Here is a 20,370-nt window from a genome sequence, read left to right as displayed (position 1 = left end):
GATCTTAAAAACAAAGAACTACAAATCAAGTAAAAACAAAGCAAAACAAAACAAGCCCTGGCTAGCATCACAGTAAGGAATAGATGGGAGAATAAGAGAATGGATAAACCAGAATCTTTTTTTTTTTTTTTTTTTTTTAAGATTTAGTTTTTTTAGAGACTGAGAGAGCAAGTGAGCATGAGCGGGGGTCTGGGGGGGGGGGGTGTTAGGCAGAGAGGGAGAAAGAGAAACTTAAGCAGACTCCTCACTGAGTTGAGTTGGTGGAGCCCAACTCAGAGCTCAAAACCACACCACTCAGACCATGACCTGATCCGAAATCAAGTCAGAAGCTCAACCAACTGAGTCACCCAGGCACCCCAGAATCTGTCCATTTAGAAACTCCAAGTCAGGGACGCCTGGGAGGCTCAGTGGTTGAGCATCTGCCTTCAGCTCAGGGCGTGATCCCGGAGTCCCGGGGTCGAATCCTACATTGGGCTCCCGGCATGGTGCCTGCTTCTCCCTCTGCCTAGAATCTGCCTCTCTGTGTGTCTCTCATGAATATATAAATAAAATCTTTAAAAAACAAAACTAAACAAAACTCCAAGCCATGTTAACTGACAAGGACAAAAGAGAAGTCAAAGAAAACATCAGTACTTCAAACCCAGAATGTTTATGGGATGTGAATTGATTGATAAATGTGGTTTATTTTGGGGTTGAGTATGGGTAGAAGGTAATGAGTTTGGTTTTTAAAATGTCACATGGGTCTTATTATATACCAGTCAACTTCTGTAATACAAAAAGCAAGTATGACTTGCTAACTAACTGTACCAGTACTGAATAGTCTCTGATTTTCAGATACTAAGCAGATGTTGGAACAATTCCATTCCATTCTGACCCTCATAATGTGGAGTTAGCAGACAAGTTGAGGGCTCAGTCTCACAAGATTGCCCCACTTCACCTGTAAACTGCAAATGGGGTGCCCCGACTACCCACACTTCTACTGGTCAACTACAAATTCAGGCGTTCCCACAATCACCCTTCCCCCAGCTTAAATAATTCAACTGAACGGTTTACAGAACCCCTCACAGAACCCAGGAAAACAGGATACTTACTATGACAGTTTATTATAAAGGATAAAAATGAAGAGCCAGATATAAGTGGGACAAAACTGGGAAGGGTCCAAATGCAAAAGCCTACGTCCCCATGGTAAGGGTATGCCACTCTCCCAACATAGGGATATGAAGCTATCCCAAAACCTTTCACTGAGGGATTTTTATGGTCTCATTAGCTAGGCATGACTTAAACTACTGACCAAAGATGACAGTACTCAATCTCCAGCTCATCTCCTACCTCCCAGGAAATGAGGCAGAAGCTGAAAATTCTAATCCTTTAAACATGTGGTTGTTTTTTAGGCAATTGGCCTCCATCCTGAAGCTACCTAGGTAAATCCCCCCAAAAAAGTGAGTCGTTCATTGGCGTACAAAGGCAATAAATTCAAAGGGTTTCAGGAGCTCTGTGCCAAGAACCTGTTCAATAGAACCTCACAGGGACGCCTGGGTAGCTCAATAGTTGAACGTCTGCCTTTGGCTCAGGCTGTGATCCAGGATTTCCGGGATCGAGTCTGACATCAGGCTCCCTGCATGGAGCCTGCTTCTCCCTCTGCCTATGTCTCTGCCTCTCCCTGTGTGTCTCTCATGAATAAATTTTTTTTTATTTCTTTTTTTAATGTGTTAAATTTTTAATTTTTTAAAATTATTTTTGTTATTGGTGTTCAATTTGCTAACATACAGCATAACACTCAGTGCTCATCCCACCAAGTGCCCCCTCAGTGCCCATCACCCAGTCACCCCAACCACCCACCCACTTCCCCTTCCACTACCCCTTGTTCATTTCCCAGAGTTAGGTCTCTCATGTTTTGTCACCCTCACTGACATTTACACTCCTTGTTTGTTTCCCAGAGTTAGGAGTCTCTCATGTTCTGTCATCCTTACTGATATTTCCACTCATTTTCTTTCCTTTCCCCTTTATTCCCTTTCACTAATTTTTTATATTCCCCAAATGAACGAGACCATATAATGTTTGTCCTTCTCCGATTAACTTACTTCACCCAGCATAATACCCTCCAGTCCCATCCACATTGAAGCAAATGGTGGGTATTTGTCGTTTCTAATGGCTGAGTAATATTCCATTGTATACATAGACCACATCTTCTTTATCCATTCATCTTTTGATGGACACCGAGGCTCCTTCCACAGTTTGGCTATTGTGGACATTGCTGCTATAAACATTGGGGTGCAGGTGTCCTGCCATTTCATTGCATCTGTATCTTTGGGGTAAATCCCCAGCAGTACAATTGCTGGGTCATAGGGCAGTTCTATTTTTAACTCTTTGAGGAACCTCCACACAGTTTTCCAGAGTGGCTGTACCAGTTCACATTCCCACCAATTGTGCAAGAGGGGTTCCCCTTTCTCCACATCCTCTCCAACATTTGTTGTTTCCTGTCTTGTTAACTTTCACCATTCTCACTGGTGTGAGGTGGTATTTGTGGTTTTGATTTGTATTTTCCTGATGGCAAGTGATGCGGAGCATTTTCTCATGTGGTTGTTGGCCATGTCTATGTCTTCCTCTGTGAAATTTCTGTTCATGTCTTTTGCCCATTTCTTTTTTTTTTTAATTTATTTTTTATTGGTGTTCAATTTACTAACATACAGAATAACCCCCAGTGCCCGTCACCCATTCACTCCCACCCCCCGCCCTCCTCCCCTTCCACCACCCCTAGTTCGTTTCCCAGAGTTAGCAGTCTTTACGTTCTGTCTCCCTTTCTGATATTTCCCACACATTTCTTCCCCCTTCCCTTATATTCCCTTTCACTATTATTTATATTCCCCAAATGAATGAGAACATATAATGTTTGTCCTTCTCCGACTGGCTTACTTCACTCAGCATAATACCCTCCAGTTCCATCCACGTTGAAGCAAATGGTGGGTATTTGTCATTTCTAATAGCTGAGTAATATTCCATTGTATACATAAACCACATCTTCTTTATCCATTCATCTTTCGTTGGACACCGAGGCTCCTTCCACAGTTTGGCTATCGTGGCCATTGCTGCTAGAAACATCGGGGTGCAGGTGTCCCGGCGTTTCATTGCATTTGTATCTTTGGGGTAAATCCCCAACAGTGCAATTGCTGGGTCGTAGGGCAGGTCTATTTTTAACTGTTTGAGGAACCTCCACACAGTTTTCCAGAGTGGCTGCACCAGTTCACATTCCCACCAACAGTGTAAGAGGGTTCCCTTTTCTCCGCATCCTCTCCAACATTTGTTGTTTCCGGCCTTGCTAATTTTCCCCATTCTCACTGGTGTGAGGTGGTATCTCATTGTGGTTTTGATTTGTATTTCCCTGATGGCAAGTGATGCAGAGCATTTTCTCATGTGCATGTTGGCCATGTCTATGTCTTCCTCTGTGAGATTTCTGTTCATGTCTTTTGCCCATTTCATGATTGGATTGTTTGTTTCTTTGGTGTTGAGTTTGATAAGTTCTTTATAGATCTTGGAAACTAGCCCTTTATCTGATACGTCATTTGCAAATATCTTCTCCCATTCTGTAGGTTGTCTTTTAGTTTTGTTGACTGTATCCTTTGCTGTGCAAAAGCTTCTTATCTTGATGAAGTCCCAATAGTTCATTTTTGCTTTTGTTTCTTTTGCCTTCGTGGATGTATCTTGCAAGAAGTTACTATGGCCGAGTTCAAAAAGGGTGTTGCCTGTGTTCTTCTCTAGGATTTGGATGGAATCTTGTCTCACATTTAGATCTTTCATCCATTTTGAGTTTATCTTTGTGTATGGTGCAAGAGAGTGGTCTAGTTTCATTCTTCTGCATGTGGATGTCCAATTTTCCCAGCACCATTTATTGAAGAGACTGTCTTTCTTCCAATGGATAGTCTTTCCTCCTTTATCGAATATTAGTTGCCCATAAAGTTCAGGGTCCACTTCTGGATTCTCTATTCTGTTCCACTGATCTATATGTCTGTTTTTGTGCCAGTACCACACTGTCTTGATGACCACAGCTTTGTAGTACAACCTGAAATCTGGCATTGTGATGCCCCCAGATATGGTTTTCTTTTTTAAAATTCCCCTGGCTATTCGGGGTCTTTTCTGATTCCACACAAATCTTAAAATAATTTGTTCTAACTCTCTGAAGAAAGTCCATGGTATTTTGATAGGGATTGCATTAAACGTGTATATTGCCCTGGGTAACATTGACATTTTCACAATATTAATTCTGCCAATCCATGAGCATGGAATATTTTTCCATCTCTTTGTGTCTTCCTCAATTTCTTTCAGAAGTGTTCTATAGTTTTGAGGGTATAGATCCTTTACCTCTTTGGTTAGGTTTATTCCTAGGTATCTTATGCTTTTGGGTGCAATTGTAAATGGGATTGACTCCTTAATTTCTCTTTCTTCAGTCTCATTGTTAGTGTATAGAAATGCCACTGACTTCTGGGCATTGATTTTGTATCCTGCCACGCTACCGAATTGCTGTATGAGTTCTAGCAATCTTGGGGTGGAGACTTTTGGGTTTTCTATGTAGAGTATCATGTCATCGGCGAAGAGGGAGAGTTTGACTTCTTCTTTGCCAATTTGAATGCCTTTAATGTCTTTTTGTTGTCTGATTGCTGAGGCTAGGACTTCCAGTACTATGTTGAACAGCAGTGGTGAGAGTGGACATCCCTGTCTTGTTCCTGATCTTAGGGGAAAGGCTCCCAGTGCTTCCCCATTGAGAATGATATTTGCTGTGGGCTTTTCATAGATGGCTTTTAAGATGTCGAGGAATGTTCCCTCTATCCCTACACTCTGAAGAGTTTTGATCAGGAATGGATGCTGTATTTTGTCAAATGCTTTCTCTGCATCCAATGAGAGGATCATATGGTTCTTGGTTTTTCTCTTGCTGATATGATGAATCACATTGATTGTTTTACGGGTGTTGAACCAGCCTTGTGTCCCAGGGATAAATCCTACTTGGTCATGGTGAATAATTTTCTTAATGTACTGTTGGATCCTATTGGCCAGTATCTTGTTGAGAATTTTTGCATCCATGTTCATCAGGGATATTGGTCTGTAATTCTCCTTTTTGGTGGGGTCTTTGTCTGGTTTTGGAATTAAGGTGATGCTGGCCTCATAGAACGAATTTGGAAGTACTCCATCTCTTTCTATCTTTCCAAACAGCTTTAGGAGAATAGGTATGGTTTCTTCTTTAAACGTTTGATAAAATTCCCCTGGGAAGCCATCTGGCCCTGGACTCTTGTGTCTTCGGAGGTTTTTGATGACTGCTTCAATTTCCTCCCTGGTTATTGGCCTGTTCAGGTTTTCTATTTCTTCCTGTTCCAGTTTTGGTAGTTTGTGGCTTTCCAGGAATGCGTCCATTTCTTCTAGATTGCCTAATTTATTGGCGTATAGCTGTTCATAATATGTTTTTAAAATCGTTTGTATTTCCTTGGTGTTGGTAGTGATCTCTCCTTTCTCATTCATGATTTTATTAATTTGAGTCTTCTCTCTCTTCTTTTTAATAAGGCTGGCTAATGGTTTATCTATCTTATTAATTCTTTCAAAGAACCAACTCCTGGTTTTGTTGATCTGTTCCACAGTTCTTCTGGTCTCGATTTCATTGAGTTCTGCTCGAATCTTTATTAACTCCCTTCTTCTCTTGGGTGTAGGATGTATTTGCTGTTTTTTTCTCTAGCTCCTTTATGTGTAAGGTTAGCTTCTGTATTTGAGTTCTTTCCAGTTTTTGAATGGATGCTTGTAGTGCGATGTATTTCCCCCTTAGGACTGCTTTTGCAGCATCCCAAAGATTTTGAACGGTTGTATCTTCATTCTCATTAGTTTCCATGAATCTTTTTAATTCTTCCTTAATTTCCTGGTTGACCCTTTTATCTTTTAGCAGGATGGTCCTTAACCTCCACGTGTTTGAGGTCCTTCCAAACTTCTTGTTGTGATTTAGTTCTAATTTCAAGGCATTATGGTCTGAGAATATGCAGGGGACAATCCCAATCTTTTGGTATCGGTTCAGACCCGATTTGTGACCCAATATGTGGTCTATTCTGGAGAAAGTTCCATGTGCGCTTGAGAAGAATGTGTATTCAGTTGAGTTTGGATGTAAAGTTCTGTAGATATCTGTGAAATCCATCTGGTCCAGTGTATCATTTAAAGCTCTCGTTTCTTTGGAGATGTTGTGCTTAGAAGACCTATCGAGTATAGAAAGAGCTAGATTGAAGTCACCAAGTATAAGTGTATTATTATCTAAGTATTTCTTCACTTTGGTTAATAATTGATTGATATATTTGGCAGCTCCCACATTCGGGGCATATATATTGAGGATTGTTAAGTCCTCTTGTTGAATAGATCCTTTAAGTATGATATAGTGTCCCTCTTCATCTCTCACTACAGTCTTTGGGGTAAATTTTAGTTTATCTGATATAAGGATGGCTACCCCTGCTTTCTTTTGAGGACCATTTGAATGGTGAATGGTTCTCCAACCTTTTATTTTCAGGCTGTAGGTGTCCTTCTGTCTAAAATGAGTCTCTTGTAGACAGCAAATAGATGGGTCCTGCTTTTTTATCCAGTCTGAAACCCTGCGCCTTTTGATGGGGTCATTAAGCCCGTTCACATTCAGAGTTACTATTGAGAGATATGAGTTTAGTGTCATCATGATATCTATTCAGTCCTTGTTTTTGTGGACTGTTCCACTGAACTTCTTCTTAAAGGGGAATTTTAAGAGTCCCCCTTAAAATTTCTTGCAGAGCTGGTTTGGAGGTCACATATTCTTTTAGTTGCTGCCTGTCTTGGAAGCTCTTTATCTCTCCTTCCATTTTGAATGAGAGCCTTGCTGGATAAAGTATTCTTGGTTGCATGTTCTTCTCCTTTAGGACCCTGAATATATCCTGCCAGCCCTTTCTGGCCTGCCAGGTCTCTGTGGAGAGGTCTGCTGTTACCCTAATACTCCTCCCCATAAAAGTCAGGGATTTCTTGTCTCTTGCTGCTTTAAGGATCTTCTCTTTATCTTTGGAATTTGCAAGCTTCACTATTAAATGTCGAGGTGTTGAACGGTTTTTATTGATTTTAGGGGGGGATCTCTCTATTTCCTGGATCTGAATGCCTGTTTCCCTTCCCAGATTAGGAAAGTTTTCAGCTAGAATTTGTTCAAATACATATTCTGGCCCTCTGGCCCTTTCGGCGCCCTCGGGAACCCCAATTAAACGTAGGTTTTTCTTTCTCAGGCTGTCGTTTATTTCCCTTAATCTATCTTCATGGTCTTTTAATTGTTTGTCTCTTTTTTCCTCAGTTTCCCTCTTTGCTATCAACTTGTCTTCTATGTCACTCACTCGTTCTTCCACCTCGTTAACCCTCGTCGTTAGGACTTCTAGTTTGGATTGTATCTCATTCAATTGATTTTTAATTTCTGCCTGATTAGCTCTAAATTCTGCAGTCATGAAGTCTCTTGAGTCCTTTATACTTTTTTCTAGAGCCACCAGTAGCTGTATAATAGTGCTTCTGAATTGGCTTTCTGACATTGAATTGTAATCCAGATTTTGTAACTCTGTGGGAGAGAGGACTGTTTCTGATTCTTTCTTTTGAGGTGAGGTTTTCCTTCTAGTCATTTTGCTCAGTGCAGAGTGGCCAAAAGCAAGTTGTATTGGGAAAAAGAGAAAAAGAGAGGAGAGAAAGAAGGAAAGAAAAGAGAAAGAGAAAAGAAAGGGGAAGAAAAAAAATGGAAAGAAAAAAAAAAGAAAAAGCGAAAGAAAAAGAAAAGAGAAAAAAAGGGGGTGGGGGAAGGAAACAAATCAAAAAGCAAAACAAAACAAAACAACAAAAAAAAAAAAAAAAAAAACCACTGGGGAGTATCTTCTGATTCTGTGTACTTTAAGTCCCTTGGCTTCTCCTGGAAGTTGTCAGTCAGTCTAGCTGGTCTTCTGGGGGAGGGGCCTGCTGTGCTGATTTTCAGGTGTTAGCAGTTGGGGGAGCTGCTGTGCCCCTGCCTGGTGCAGGGCTCAGCGGGGGTTGTTTACCCCGTGAGGCCGCAGGAGGAACAGCCCCAGTGGCGGGGCAGCTCTGGAAACCTGGATTCAGCTCCGGCAGGAACTCCGTCTGCAGGGCCTGGAGGCTCCGGGGCGGGGCCGCTGATCTGCTCAGCTGGGGCAGGAGCGTCCTCGCTGTCCTGGGCCCTCCCGGCCTCTGCCTGTCCCGGGGGGAGGCCGGATCCTGGGCTGTGTCCCGGCGCCCCGTGCTCCGGAGCCTGCGCTGGTGGATTCGCGCTCCCGGGCCGCGCAGCCCCCTCCGCGGAGCCGCCGCCCGAGCCCCTCCGAGCTGCTCCTGGAACCGCGCAGCCCCCTCCGCGGAGCCTCTTCCTCCGCCCGAGCCCCTCCGACCTGCTCCCGGGGCCGCGCAGCCCCCTCCGCGGAGCCTCTTCCTCTGCCCGAGCCCCTCCTGGCTGCTCCGGGTCCCGCCGGGCCCCGCCGTGCGCGCTGCAGCCCTTAGGGAGCTCGGCGCACTCTCCTGGGCGCGCAGTTGCTGTTACTGTCCCGGGGAGCCCGAGGGCATCCCCGCCCTCCTGGGTCCTGCTCCAACTCCCCGCGAGCCCCTTTCCGCCCGGGAAGGTTGGTGCAGCTCCTGCTCCTCCGGGACGGGGCTCTCCTGTCCTGGGGACACTCGCCCCGGCCTCAGCCCGGCTCCTCGCGGGGCCCCTCCCCCTTGGAGGCCTTTGTTTCTTTACTTCTTTTTCCCCCTCTTCCTACCTTGATAGAAGCGCGAACTCTTCTCACTGTTGCATTCCAGGTGTTCTCTCTTTAATTCTCAGGCCGAATTCATAGATTTTCAGGATGATTGGAAGGTTTTCTAGGTAATTTGGTGGAGACCCGTGATTTGGAGACCCTACTCCTCCGCCATCTTGCTCCTCCCCCCAATAAATTTTTTAAAAAATCTAAAATAAATAAATAAATAATAGAATCTCACAATGTGACCTTATAGAAAAAGGATCATTACAGATATAATTGTTAAGATAAGGTCATGCTGGATTGGGATGGGCCCTAAATCCAATGACTGCTGTGACAATTCCACTTCTGGGTGTACATAAACAAGCAATGAAAACACGAGTTTGAAGAGGTATTTATACACCCATGTTCATGGCAGAATTACAATAACAAAAAGGTGGAAGCAATCCAAGTATCCATCAATGCATAAATAGATAAAATGTAGTCTAGCCATACAACGGGACATGTAGTCATAGGAAATTCTGACACCTGCTACAACATGAACCTTGACAGCATTATGCTAGGTGAAATAGGCCATTCACAAAAACAGAAAAGCTGTTATGACTGCCCTTATACAAGGACCCAAGAGTAGGTGAAATCATAAAGACAAAAAGTACAGTGTGGGTGCCAGGGGACATGGGGAGGGGAAATGGGGAGTTAGTGTTTCGCGGGGACAAGAGTAAGAAGGTGGAATATATATGAAAATATGAGTGGCCATCATTTCATATTGTTGTAACTAGATGATGGACATACAGGAACTATGCAATTATTTTTAAGTTGAAATGTTCTCCATAATAAGTTTTTCATTTCATAAGAGATATTTTAAACTATGAATTAATAATTTTCTACTTCTGACAAGGACTCGAAACATCTCACCAAATATTGCTGATGAGTGTGTGGAGATATAAGCATTCTCACTGACTAGCGGTAGCTATGCAAAATGGCACAAATCCTACACAAAATTGTATCTGACAATATCTGGCAAAAATCTACATGCATTTACCTCTTTTTCCTCTGACAATCCTAAACCAAAGACACATTGGTAAAAATACAAAATGACATATGCAAAGGCTAACCTTTGTGGCATAAAATAAATACTACATATTGGTTATGAATGCGTATATGTCGAAGTATTTATTAACATCTTGACATTGATACCTAACATAAATAGAGATCGGAAATACACCAAATTCCGGATTAGTGTGTGACTCCGGAGAAGAGTTAGGCAATCATGCAAAGCATAATGGGGACCTTGTCTGTAACACTGTCCTTCATTTAAAACACCTGATGCAAATGTGACCAAAGGTTAAATGCTAATTCCAGCTGTGAGATTAATAGGTTTATCATGCTATTCTTTACAGTTTATTTTACTGAATGATTTCTCCCAGCACACAGGTCAATAGGAAGTGAGAGAGACCCAGATAGTATTGCTTTATACAGGTCTAGATATCCTCTCAAGACACTTTGGCCACAATGTATGAACATGGAACAGATGCTTGAAGGGGACCATCTGTAAGAGAGAAAAGGTGTTTGGCTTTTTGTTTTGTTTTGTTTTGTTTTTAATGTAGGAGCAAGCTCATCATGTGTAGATGTCTGAATGGCAAGGGAAAGTGATCCAACATGAAGGGGAAGCAAAGAGGGGGAAATGACTGGCAATGATGTCCCAGAGGAGACCTGCTGGGAATCTCAGCCCAGGTGTAAGTTTACGCAAGCACTGAGGAAAGAAGTTTGTGGTTGAAAAGGCAAGTACAGGGCAGCCTGGGTGGCTCAGCAGTTTAGTGCTGCCTTCAGCCCAGGGAGTGATCCTGGAGACCCAGGATCAAGTCCCACGTCGGGCTCCCTGCATTGAGCCTGCTTCTCCCTCTGCCTGTGTCTCTGCCTCATTCTCTCTCTCATAAATAAATAGAATCTTAAAAAAAAAAAAAAAAAAGATTTAAAGTACAAGGTGTGTACAAAGGCTTCTTTTCCTAAAGAAAGCAACCTCGTCTCCTGACACCAAAAAAATAGAAAAAAAAATTTTAAGTAACGCAGTGAGATACAGCTACAGCAACAATGGGAAAGGAAACAACTAGAATTCCCAAGAAGACATAAGAGCAGTTCTCAATATGGGTGAACCTGTGCATGGACAAAGACCACACCTAACATGCAGGAAGCAAGAGCATATTTTCTTGCCCCCTGGAATATGGAATGTAAAAATGAAGATGGAAGAACTATGACTCGAAATCCTAGAAAATAAACTGAGACAAGACCTCGAGGCCTGTTTTTATTATTCTTCATTTCCTACAGTCATTTCCCTTCTGTTCACCTTTAGAACACAGACAAATCCTTTTTGTAAAGTTGTAATTTATATCGGTCACACTGAGAAGAACCAAGAGAACAAAAGGTGTCCACCTCAGTCCAGCTGAAGCAAGAACCACACATCCCTGACCACCCAGGAGAAGACAAGCTTGGCAAGACAAGCGTGGTCCGTGCCCTCACCTACAGTCTCTCCCTGAAAGGCTAAACATCATGCTGGACAGATATTTCCGTAAGGGAGCACTTTTCCTTAGAGCAAAACTACTGGTATCTACTAGAATTTTTACGCCTTTCAATCACACCGCAACCAGAGGTTTACAACCAACCTAACTCTCTTAGCATTCTCACTATTTCCTCTTTCCCGGGAGCCTGGAACTTGACTTAGAAACAATACAGAACATTAGCGTGAACAGGGTTCTAGCCAACTGCCTAATCCAAGGGTCAGCAAATAACAGTCCACAGGCCAAGCAGTCTACCACCCATTTCTGTCCAAATTTGGCTACTGCCTGTTTATATAAGTAAGTTTATTGAAACAATATACCAATTCAATTACATACTGTTCATAGCTGCTTTCAAGCTACAGTGGCAAGACAGTAATTGCAACAGGAGCCATGTGATCTGGAAAGCTTAAAATATTTACTATTTTGCCCTCTGAGATAAAGTTTGCCAATCTTTTTCTAGTCCAAAGGTTCTCAACCTTCTTTCTTTTGCCTCAATATCATTCTCATGTATGATACGCTCATGTTCTGAATCACTAACAGTCAAAATTCCATATTTTATAGGCGAGTAAATCTAGACCATAACTTAGAAAACAACCAGGGTAACGTTCAAGACCTTTGAAAGAGAACATACTGGCCCTACAGAGTAAAACCACCAAATTGAGTAACCAAGCAATATATTTAGATAGACTTATGTTGTTTGGAAAATAATTTGTAGTCATTGTCTTAACAATCTCTCACCTGGGGCACCTGGGTGGCTCAGTTTGTTAAGCTTTGGACTCTTGATTTCAGTCATATCTCAGGGTTGTGGGATTAGGCCCCGCACATCTGGCTCCCGTGCTGGATGTGGAGCCTACTTGGAATTCTCTTTCTCTCTCCCCCTTTGCCCCCTCCCCCCCAAATTAAAAATAAATAATCTCTTATACATATGGGCCCCTGAACAGGTTCTCCCCAAAATGAACTTTCTATTTTGTTTATGAAGTATAGTACACATGGACCATTAGCCTGTCTTACAACTGAATTTCTCCCTACTGTGTTTGGAAATCAATCACAGCACAAGTCCTAATAGAAGACAGGGCTCTGCGTCCCAATATGGAAACTATAAAAGCTAGGTCCTTGATTCTCTATCATCCTGGGCAGTCTGAAAGAGGACAAGTGGTCTGAGCTCAGCCAAGTGGATATTCTCATCATGACTTAGAATCAGAGGAAATGATACCCATTTCTTTTCCCAAGAATCTAGAACTTTTTTTTAAAAAGTGAAACCCTCTAAACTGATGATCAGTTGCTAAATGGGTGAAATTTAGGGGGGAAAACGTCAAAGAAAAGTACAGTCCACCTACCAATCCCTCCTTTGCCTTCCACAGAACTAAGTTAACAGTGTGCTGTGATCACCATACTCGCAAAAATGGTGCAGAGGAAATGCAGGAATACACTTCCCAAAGCCTTTCTTTGTGTGGTTCTGAGTTCAACTGTGCAAGGGAAGGCAGTCACAGGAGGTCTGAGTCCCAGTTATCATTACAGTTATCCTCAGGTGTCACAGAGGCAGCAGACAAAACACACACACACACACACACACACACACACACACACGGCACACACAAGGCTTTCAGGGACATGAGGCTGTCAGGGACGTGGAATGGTGGGTGGTGACTCCTTGGGAGTCAAAAGTCAACATCTGGGGATCCCTGGGTGGCGCAGCGGTTTAGCGCCTGCCTTTGGCCCCGGGCGTGATCCTGGAGACCCGGGATCGAATCCCACATCGGGCTCCCGGTGCATGGAGCCTGCTTCTCCCTCTGCCCGTGTCTCTGCCTCTCTCTCTCTCTCTGTGTGTGACTATCATAAATAAATAAAAATTTAAAAAATTAAAAAAAAAAAAGTCAACATCTGCAGTGCTGCAGACCAAGAAGGCCCACAAGCTTCTCCAGGAATCTTCAGGGTCACAGGACTCCCAGGCAAAATTCCTGACAACCCTGTTGAGATTATCAGAAAGTTTTCCTGACCACTGCACCTCCACTTTTCCAAGGTTTGTATAAGCCTCTAATTCCAGTATTTAAAATAGCTTCATACCTGGAATGCATAGCATTGCTTTTGTTCTGATTGAAACAGACTGATAAAACTCAAATAATCCCAGCACTACTGAAGAGCTAAAGAGAGGCTTCATTTTATACTTCAACAAGTCATCCTTTATACCTGGGTTTTCTCCTTTAATCCAACTGCAAATCATCCTTTTACATAGGATGTAAAACCTATGTTTTACATAGGTTACCAAGACTAACCAAAGTCAGTAAACAAAACCAGATTTAAACTCAAGTCTACCAAACACCAAGTACAGCACTCTTACATTTTTACTTAGGAAGCAACTTTAGTAATATACACTCTGATTTCCTATCTAAAATATTATAGGGCAACTATGACTTCATTGATGGTTAGGTAGGAAGATTATTCAGGCAGTTGCTAAAGTGCAGGCTGCAATCTGGTGGTCTCCAACACATACTCTCTTTGAATTACATTGTCTTTTCTTAATTGACTTAGTTAACATATTAAAGATGGAATTATATATAAATTTATGAGTTCCATTTTCTTTCAAAAAAAAAAAAAAGGAGAGAATATCAAAAGATGGAGGATAGCGGACCCACATTTAGCCAGTGCTAAAACAGCTAAAGAAGTTTGTGGTTGAAAAGGCGAGTACAAGGCTTCTTTTCCAAAAGAAAGCAATCTCGTCTCCAGACACCAGAAAAATAGGAAAAAAAATTTTAAGTAATGCAGTGAGATACAGCTACAGCAACAGTGGGAACAGGAAAAAAAAACTAGAATTACCAAGAAGACATTAGAACAGTCTTTGGTCAAACAGCATTTGGCCTAAGAGGAACAAAATTCCTCCTACTGAAGGAGTGGCAGCCTCGGAGCATCCCTGGAGCAAAGGCCCACCAGCAGCTGCAGGCCTGCCCACCGCCCCAGGGCAGCCCTAAGTGCTGCACTTTCCCAACCTTAGTTACATAACCTTTTATTTCCCTCCAACAACTACCAAAGTATCTATCCTCCCAAAAGCATCTTAATGAACTGTAACATTATTCTTATGTTTTGTACATAATTGAAGCATCAGAAACCAATAATAAGGGTTTCAGAAGGTGTGAACAGAGGAAATGAAAGGCAGAAAAATACAAGATAATTTCACAGAACTGAAGATATATATTTCCAGACTAAAGTGTCCACCAACTGCAAAACAGTAAGAAGAAGACTTATGCTAATGAAATTTTAGAACACTGAGAAGGAATTGTTAAATCCTTCAGGGAGAGAAAAAGGTCACATACAAATGAACTAGAATGCCATTAGACTTTTCAACAGCAGAATTGGAAGCAAGAAAAACACAGTAATACTACTAAAAATATAAGGAAAATGAACTCAAATCTAGAATTCTAGGCCCAACCAAATCATCAATCAAGTTTAATAAAGAATTTGTTCAGACATGAGCTTCAAAAAATTTACCTTTAACACACTAGAAATGGTAGTGCTGAACCATACATTTTGAAAATAGAAACATAAAAAATTTATTTTTCAAAAAAAATTATCAAAACTAACCTTTAGAGGGGGACCTGGCTCACTCGCTCAGAAGAGCATGCAACTCTTGATGTTAGGATCATGAGTTCAAGCCCCATTTGGGGTGTAGAGATTAAACAAATAATAAATACACTTAAAAAAATGACCCAGAGATTTTTAAAAACCTAAAGAGACCAATAATTGTAAAAGAAACTGAAAAATAAAGAGCTACCTGACCCAATGGCTTTGCAGACAAGAGTTCTTCCAACATTTAATATAGAGAATTTTTTTTTTTTTACACTGTCCCATAAAACTTCACAACTCATTCTAGGAAACCAGCATTTCATTTTTAAAAAGGATAGTACACATGCACACACAAATGCAAAAGAAGAAAACTATAAGCCAATCTTTCTTATGATCATACACAAATCCTAAAATGAAATCCAACAATACATTAAAAAGAACAAAACATGCAGAAGATTGTGAGCCCAAGAATGCAAGGTTGGATCAGCAGCAGAATCTATCAATATAACATGTTAAGAGATTAAAGAAGGGTCTCTGGATCCCTGGGTGGCTCAGTGGTTTGGCGTCTGCCTTTGGCCCAGGGCGTGATCCTGGCTCAAGTCCCACATCAGGCTCCCTGCATGGAGTCTGCTTCTTCCTCTGCCTGTGTCTCTACCTCTCTCTCTCTCTCTGTCTCTCATGAATAAATAAATAAAATATTAAAAAATAAATAAATAAAGAAAGGGTCTCATAGATCATCCCAATAGACGCAGAAAAAGTATTTGATAAAATTAAAAGCCCAACTCAAAAAACAATTTTCTTCACTAAAAAAAAAAAAACCGTAACTAGCAGAAACCTACAGTAAACACCATATTTAATGGCAAAACATTAAAAGAACACTTGTTAAAACTCAGAACAAGATAAGACAGAGATGCCTGTCATCACCCATAGTCTTCAACATCATACTGGAGAGCTTGATAATGAAAGTCTCTGAAACAAGTAGGAGAAAAAGAAATGAGAGCTATAAATATGAGAATAAGAGACGCTGCAGGTACAACTAACTAGAACATCTAAAGTACCAAACTATTAAAAACAGATTTCAAAAACCAGCTGTATGTAATTCCACTGTATTTTTTAAAAGCTTTTCTCTAGTAAATCAATAACAAAAGAGAGAATGTAGTAAGATAAAAAAACCACACCATCCACTATGACAAATACAAAATATCTAAGAATAAAGAGTAACAAATGTGAAAGAACTATATAAAGAAGTTTTACTGGGGCACCTGAATGGCTCAGTTGGGTAGGTGTCGGGCTCTTGATTTCAGCTCAAGTCATGGTCTCAGGGTCAGGAGATGGAGCCCCACATAGGACTCCTTCTGGCTTCCCTCTCCCCCTTACCCCACCCCCACATGAGCACTCTCTCTCTGAAATAAATCTTTAAAAAAAATTCTTTTTTACTAATATAAGTTTCACAGGGTAGGGATCTATGTACCCCAGCCCCCTAGACCAGTGCCCAACACAGAATAGGTTACTCAACAAACATTTGGTAGATTACTTACTGACAAAAAAGAAAAGCTTCACAGAGACACTTTGTTACTAGATAAAAGAAACCATATTTTAAAAATATTAACCACTCTCAAATTATGTAAATAAACTCAATGCAATCTCAAATAAAAATTCCAGTAGAATTCTTTGTAGAATGTGGTTAATGATTCTGAAATACATTTTTTTTAATGCACAGGCTAATCAAGAAATTTCTGAAAAAGAACATGCCATCATAGATACATAACATATGCCCATACATACCCACATATATATGCACACACACTACAAAACAGTAATTCTAAAAAACTCTTAATGGAAATATACTACAAAGACAGAAAAGACAGAGAATTCAATATATCATATTAGAACTGTTTTAAGTCCCAAATGCACACGACACCCAAAGTAAAATTCTATATGGAATAAAAGCGAATTATAAAAAGCACTGAGGGCAGCCCGGGTGGCGCAGCGGTTTAGTGCCGCCTGCAGCCCAGGGCGTGATCCTGGAGACCCTGGATTGAGTCCCACGTCGGGCTCTCTGCATGGAGCCTGCTTCTACCTCTGCCTGTGTCTCTGCCTCTCATTCTCTCTGTGTCTCTATGAATAAATAAATAAAAAATCTTAAAAAAAAATAAAAAATAAATAAAAAGCACTGAAGCATAAAATGTTAAAATCATAGACAAACTCTTGGCACAGAGACACCATTACAAAAAGAAAAAAAATACTTACAAAAATAAAGGACATATTTTACAAAGTAAAAATTTTGAACTTCCATATACTAAAGTTTAAAAAAAAGCTATGTATAGGACAAGCACATTTTTTAAAAGGATTAATAATCCTGATGCAGTATACAAAGAATGAGAAATAATTAAAGAGATCAACTGCCTAATAAAAAAAAAGGGAAATGATATAAACATGCAATCCACAGAAAATTAATATATGAAAATATGCCTAACTTCTCTGGAGATAATGAAAATACAACAGTAAGGCTATTTTTCTGTCCAAAGATGAACAAAAATTTTTAAAAATACTCTTAGGGTATGGGAAACGGGGTTTTCCGACACTGAGGAGGATTTAGTGGTACCAACTTGTTTTTAAGGACAACCTGTAACAGCTATCAATATTTGAAATATATATAACTTGAAACACATTAGTTCCACTTCCAAAGGCATCTGTTCTCCAGAAACATCTGCATAAGCACACTATGTTGTGTCTATAGGTGTTTAACACAGTATTTTTCACAGTAGTGAAAAAGTAGAAATAACTGAAATGCCCATCAATAAAAAAAAAAGGTTAAATGATCAATAGTGGATCCATAAAACTCTCACCTACTGACATGGAAGATCCCCAGGACCTTTTTTTTTTTCTTTTTCTTTTATTTACTTATTTGAATTTTATTATTTGAACAAGAGTGGGTGCACACAACTGTGTGCCCCTGACACAAGGGGAGAGGCAGAGGGAGAGGAGGAAGCAGACTCCCCAGTGAGCAGGGAGGGAGCCCGATGTGGGGCTCAATCCCAGGACCCTGAGATCATGACCTGACCCAAAGGCAGACACTTCACCATGTAAGCCACCCAGGTGCTCTCTCTATCCCCAGGACCTACTTTTAAGTGAATAAAAGCAAACTACAGATTACATGATTCTGTTTATATCATAAAAGGCCACAAAGCTAAAAATCCTCAACTTATATATGCACAGAAAATGATATAGGAAGATCCATAAGGAAAACATTTCATACTTTAATTCACTCATTTGTCAAATTATCTGTTGAATATATACAATTTACCAAGAAGTTGGAATAAGAGGCAGGTAAAACAGCCAGCATTCCTGTCCTCAGGGGGCTTAGACTAGGGGAAAGGGAGATTTTTTTTTTTAAAGAAATTAAAATAAATTACCAACTAGGATCCATGTTCTGAAGAAAAGGAGCCTACCACAGAACAGAAGAAGGGAGGCTCCCCAGCAGGAAGTGGACATAGTTTAGATAAGAAGGCCTCACAGTAGCCTGAGGCCTGGCTAGTGAGCACAAAATGAGAGCGGGAGCAGTGTGCCTACCGGTGAGGTCCTAGAAGCCAGGTCATACAGAACTCCCACACCTCTGAGGACTTTGGCTTTAGTCTAGAGCAAGGGGAAACCAGGATGAAATGGAAGGAAAAACTGCAAACATCAAGCATAAAGCCTGCATGGGGCCCTAAAATAGCAATTACCAAACTTTCTAGACTCAAAAGTATCGAGGACACGGACATTTACTATCTTACAAATTACAAACGAGTAACTTGAAAGAACATGCCAAGACACATGTCTTCATACATGACACAGCTTCTGAAACCCCACTGAGCAGGGTGTGCACTTTAGCACCCAGCAATCCTCTGGCTGCCCTTAGAGAATGAACAGAACACGTGCTGCTGACCCCCAGAAAGTAACCAAGGAAGGTGCACCTGCATCCCCAAATCCTAACCGAGGAGCCTCACTGACCCCCAGAAAGTAACCAAGGGAGGTGCACGTGCATCTCCAAATCCTGACTGGGGAGCCTCACGTCTGACAAGCAGAAATCAGCTGTCGGGCAGAGGCGGTGCGCACCAAACCACAGGCCCGGAGGGGCACTTGTGAGCGCAAACCCCGTGGTCTCTTCACTCCGCCAAACGTTTTCCTACTCCCAGCAAAGTTCTAAGCAGGATCACCGCAACGCGCTGCTACGAAGATCTCGGGAGCGGACGCCTGGACGCTGCTTCCATGACGCGTGCCCAAAGCTTTCGTCCAGACAGTTGACCGCCCAAGGTCCCTCAGACCAACACCTTCGAATCATCGTCAGTCACTTTCAAGGATTTTTCCATGTTTAAGGTCTTTAAAACACACCGCATCAACAAAGCGTGAGCTCCCCCGAGAGACTTTGCCCGGAACGCGTCCGGCGCCCGAGCCGGTGCTGAGGCTGCCCCGCCGGCCCGGCCCGGCCCGGCCCCTGCTGACCGAGCGCCGGGGGACGTCGGTCGGACCGCGAGGCGCTCACGCAGGGCGCACGCCCGGCCGGGGTTCTCGGCACCGACCCGGGCTCCTGAGCGCCGCAGGCCCCACACGCCCGCACAGCGGGGCCCGCCCACCCCGCCCGCCGCGGCCCGGCGCGGCCGACAGCCCAGCGGAGCGGCCCGGAGCCTCCTCCCGCGACAAGCCCGGCGCCCCGCACGCCCGCACCGGCCTCGCGTCCCCCGCCGCCGCCTCGCCGAGGGGCCCATGGCTGCCGCCCGCAGGCTCCCGGGCCCCAGGCCGACGCGGCCCGAGGTGGCCCCGGCCCGTCCCCCCAGCGCGGGGCGGCTCACGTACCTCCTGCGCCGGCTCCTCCGCCCGCTCCCAGGGCGGCCGCCATGGTGCTCGCGGGCCCGGCCTTCGGGCGCGCCCCGCCAAGCCAGCCGGTGGGCCGCCGGCCGGCCGGGGCCCGGGGACGCGCGGTGGGGGACGGGGGGCGGCGCGCCGGGACCGGGACAGGGCGACGAGGCCGGCAGTCGCGGCCACTCCGTCCCGGCTCCTCCGCAGGAAGAAAACAACAGACTATCGCAACATGGCCGCCGGCCCGCCCGCCGCCGCGGTGCACGCCGGGATGATGGCGACCGGCAGGGCGGGCGCGAGCCGCCTCCGCGGCGCGGCGGCTCCGGGCCGCCTCGAGGGACGCAGGGCGAGCGCGGAGGGCGAGCAGGCGGGTGGCCGCGGCGGTCGGCTCCTGCAGCCGCAGGGTTGGCGTTGGCGGCGGCGGCGGCGGCGGCGGCGGCTGCCGGCCGTAGTCCGGTCCCGGGTTCTGTCGTACGGCGCTTTGCAGCAGTTGGCGCCGCGCTTTCCGGCCGGCGGCCCGCGGAGCGGTGGGCGGGGCGAGCTCGGTGAGGCGGGGCCGCGTCGGAGGCCCGCGGCAGGTGCTTCGCGGACGCGCGGGGCCCGGGAGGTCGGCGGGGGTCGGCGCTCCTGAGCCTGAGCGGGCGGAGCGGTCGGAACACGAGGTGGTAGTAAGT

At 43.7% G+C, this 20,370-nt stretch overlaps 1 protein-coding gene across 4 annotated transcripts in view; it reads right to left on the bottom strand.

Annotated features, from left to right (window-relative positions):
- The window catches only part of RBM33 (RNA binding motif protein 33), a 141,085-nt gene extending 121,296 nt beyond the window's left edge, over positions 1-19,789 (bottom strand). For all 4 annotated transcript variants that reach the window (XM_038559809.1, XM_038559810.1, XM_038559811.1 and 1 more), the window contains exon 1: positions 19,694-19,789. In XM_038559809.1, coding sequence (XP_038415737.1) covers positions 19,694-19,736 — 43 coding nt within the window. In that variant the 5' untranslated portion in view covers positions 19,737-19,789. The remainder of the gene's footprint in view (positions 1-19,693) is intronic.
- Positions 19,790-20,370: the final 581 nt, after the last annotated feature.

Source organism: Canis lupus, chromosome 16, assembly GCF_011100685.1.
Source record: "Canis lupus familiaris isolate Mischka breed German Shepherd chromosome 16, alternate assembly UU_Cfam_GSD_1.0, whole genome shotgun sequence".
NCBI classification, from domain to species: Eukaryota; Metazoa; Chordata; class Mammalia; order Carnivora; family Canidae; genus Canis; species Canis lupus.
Note: the sequence above shows the minus strand (reverse complement) of the source record. Positions and strands in the feature narration are given on the sequence as shown.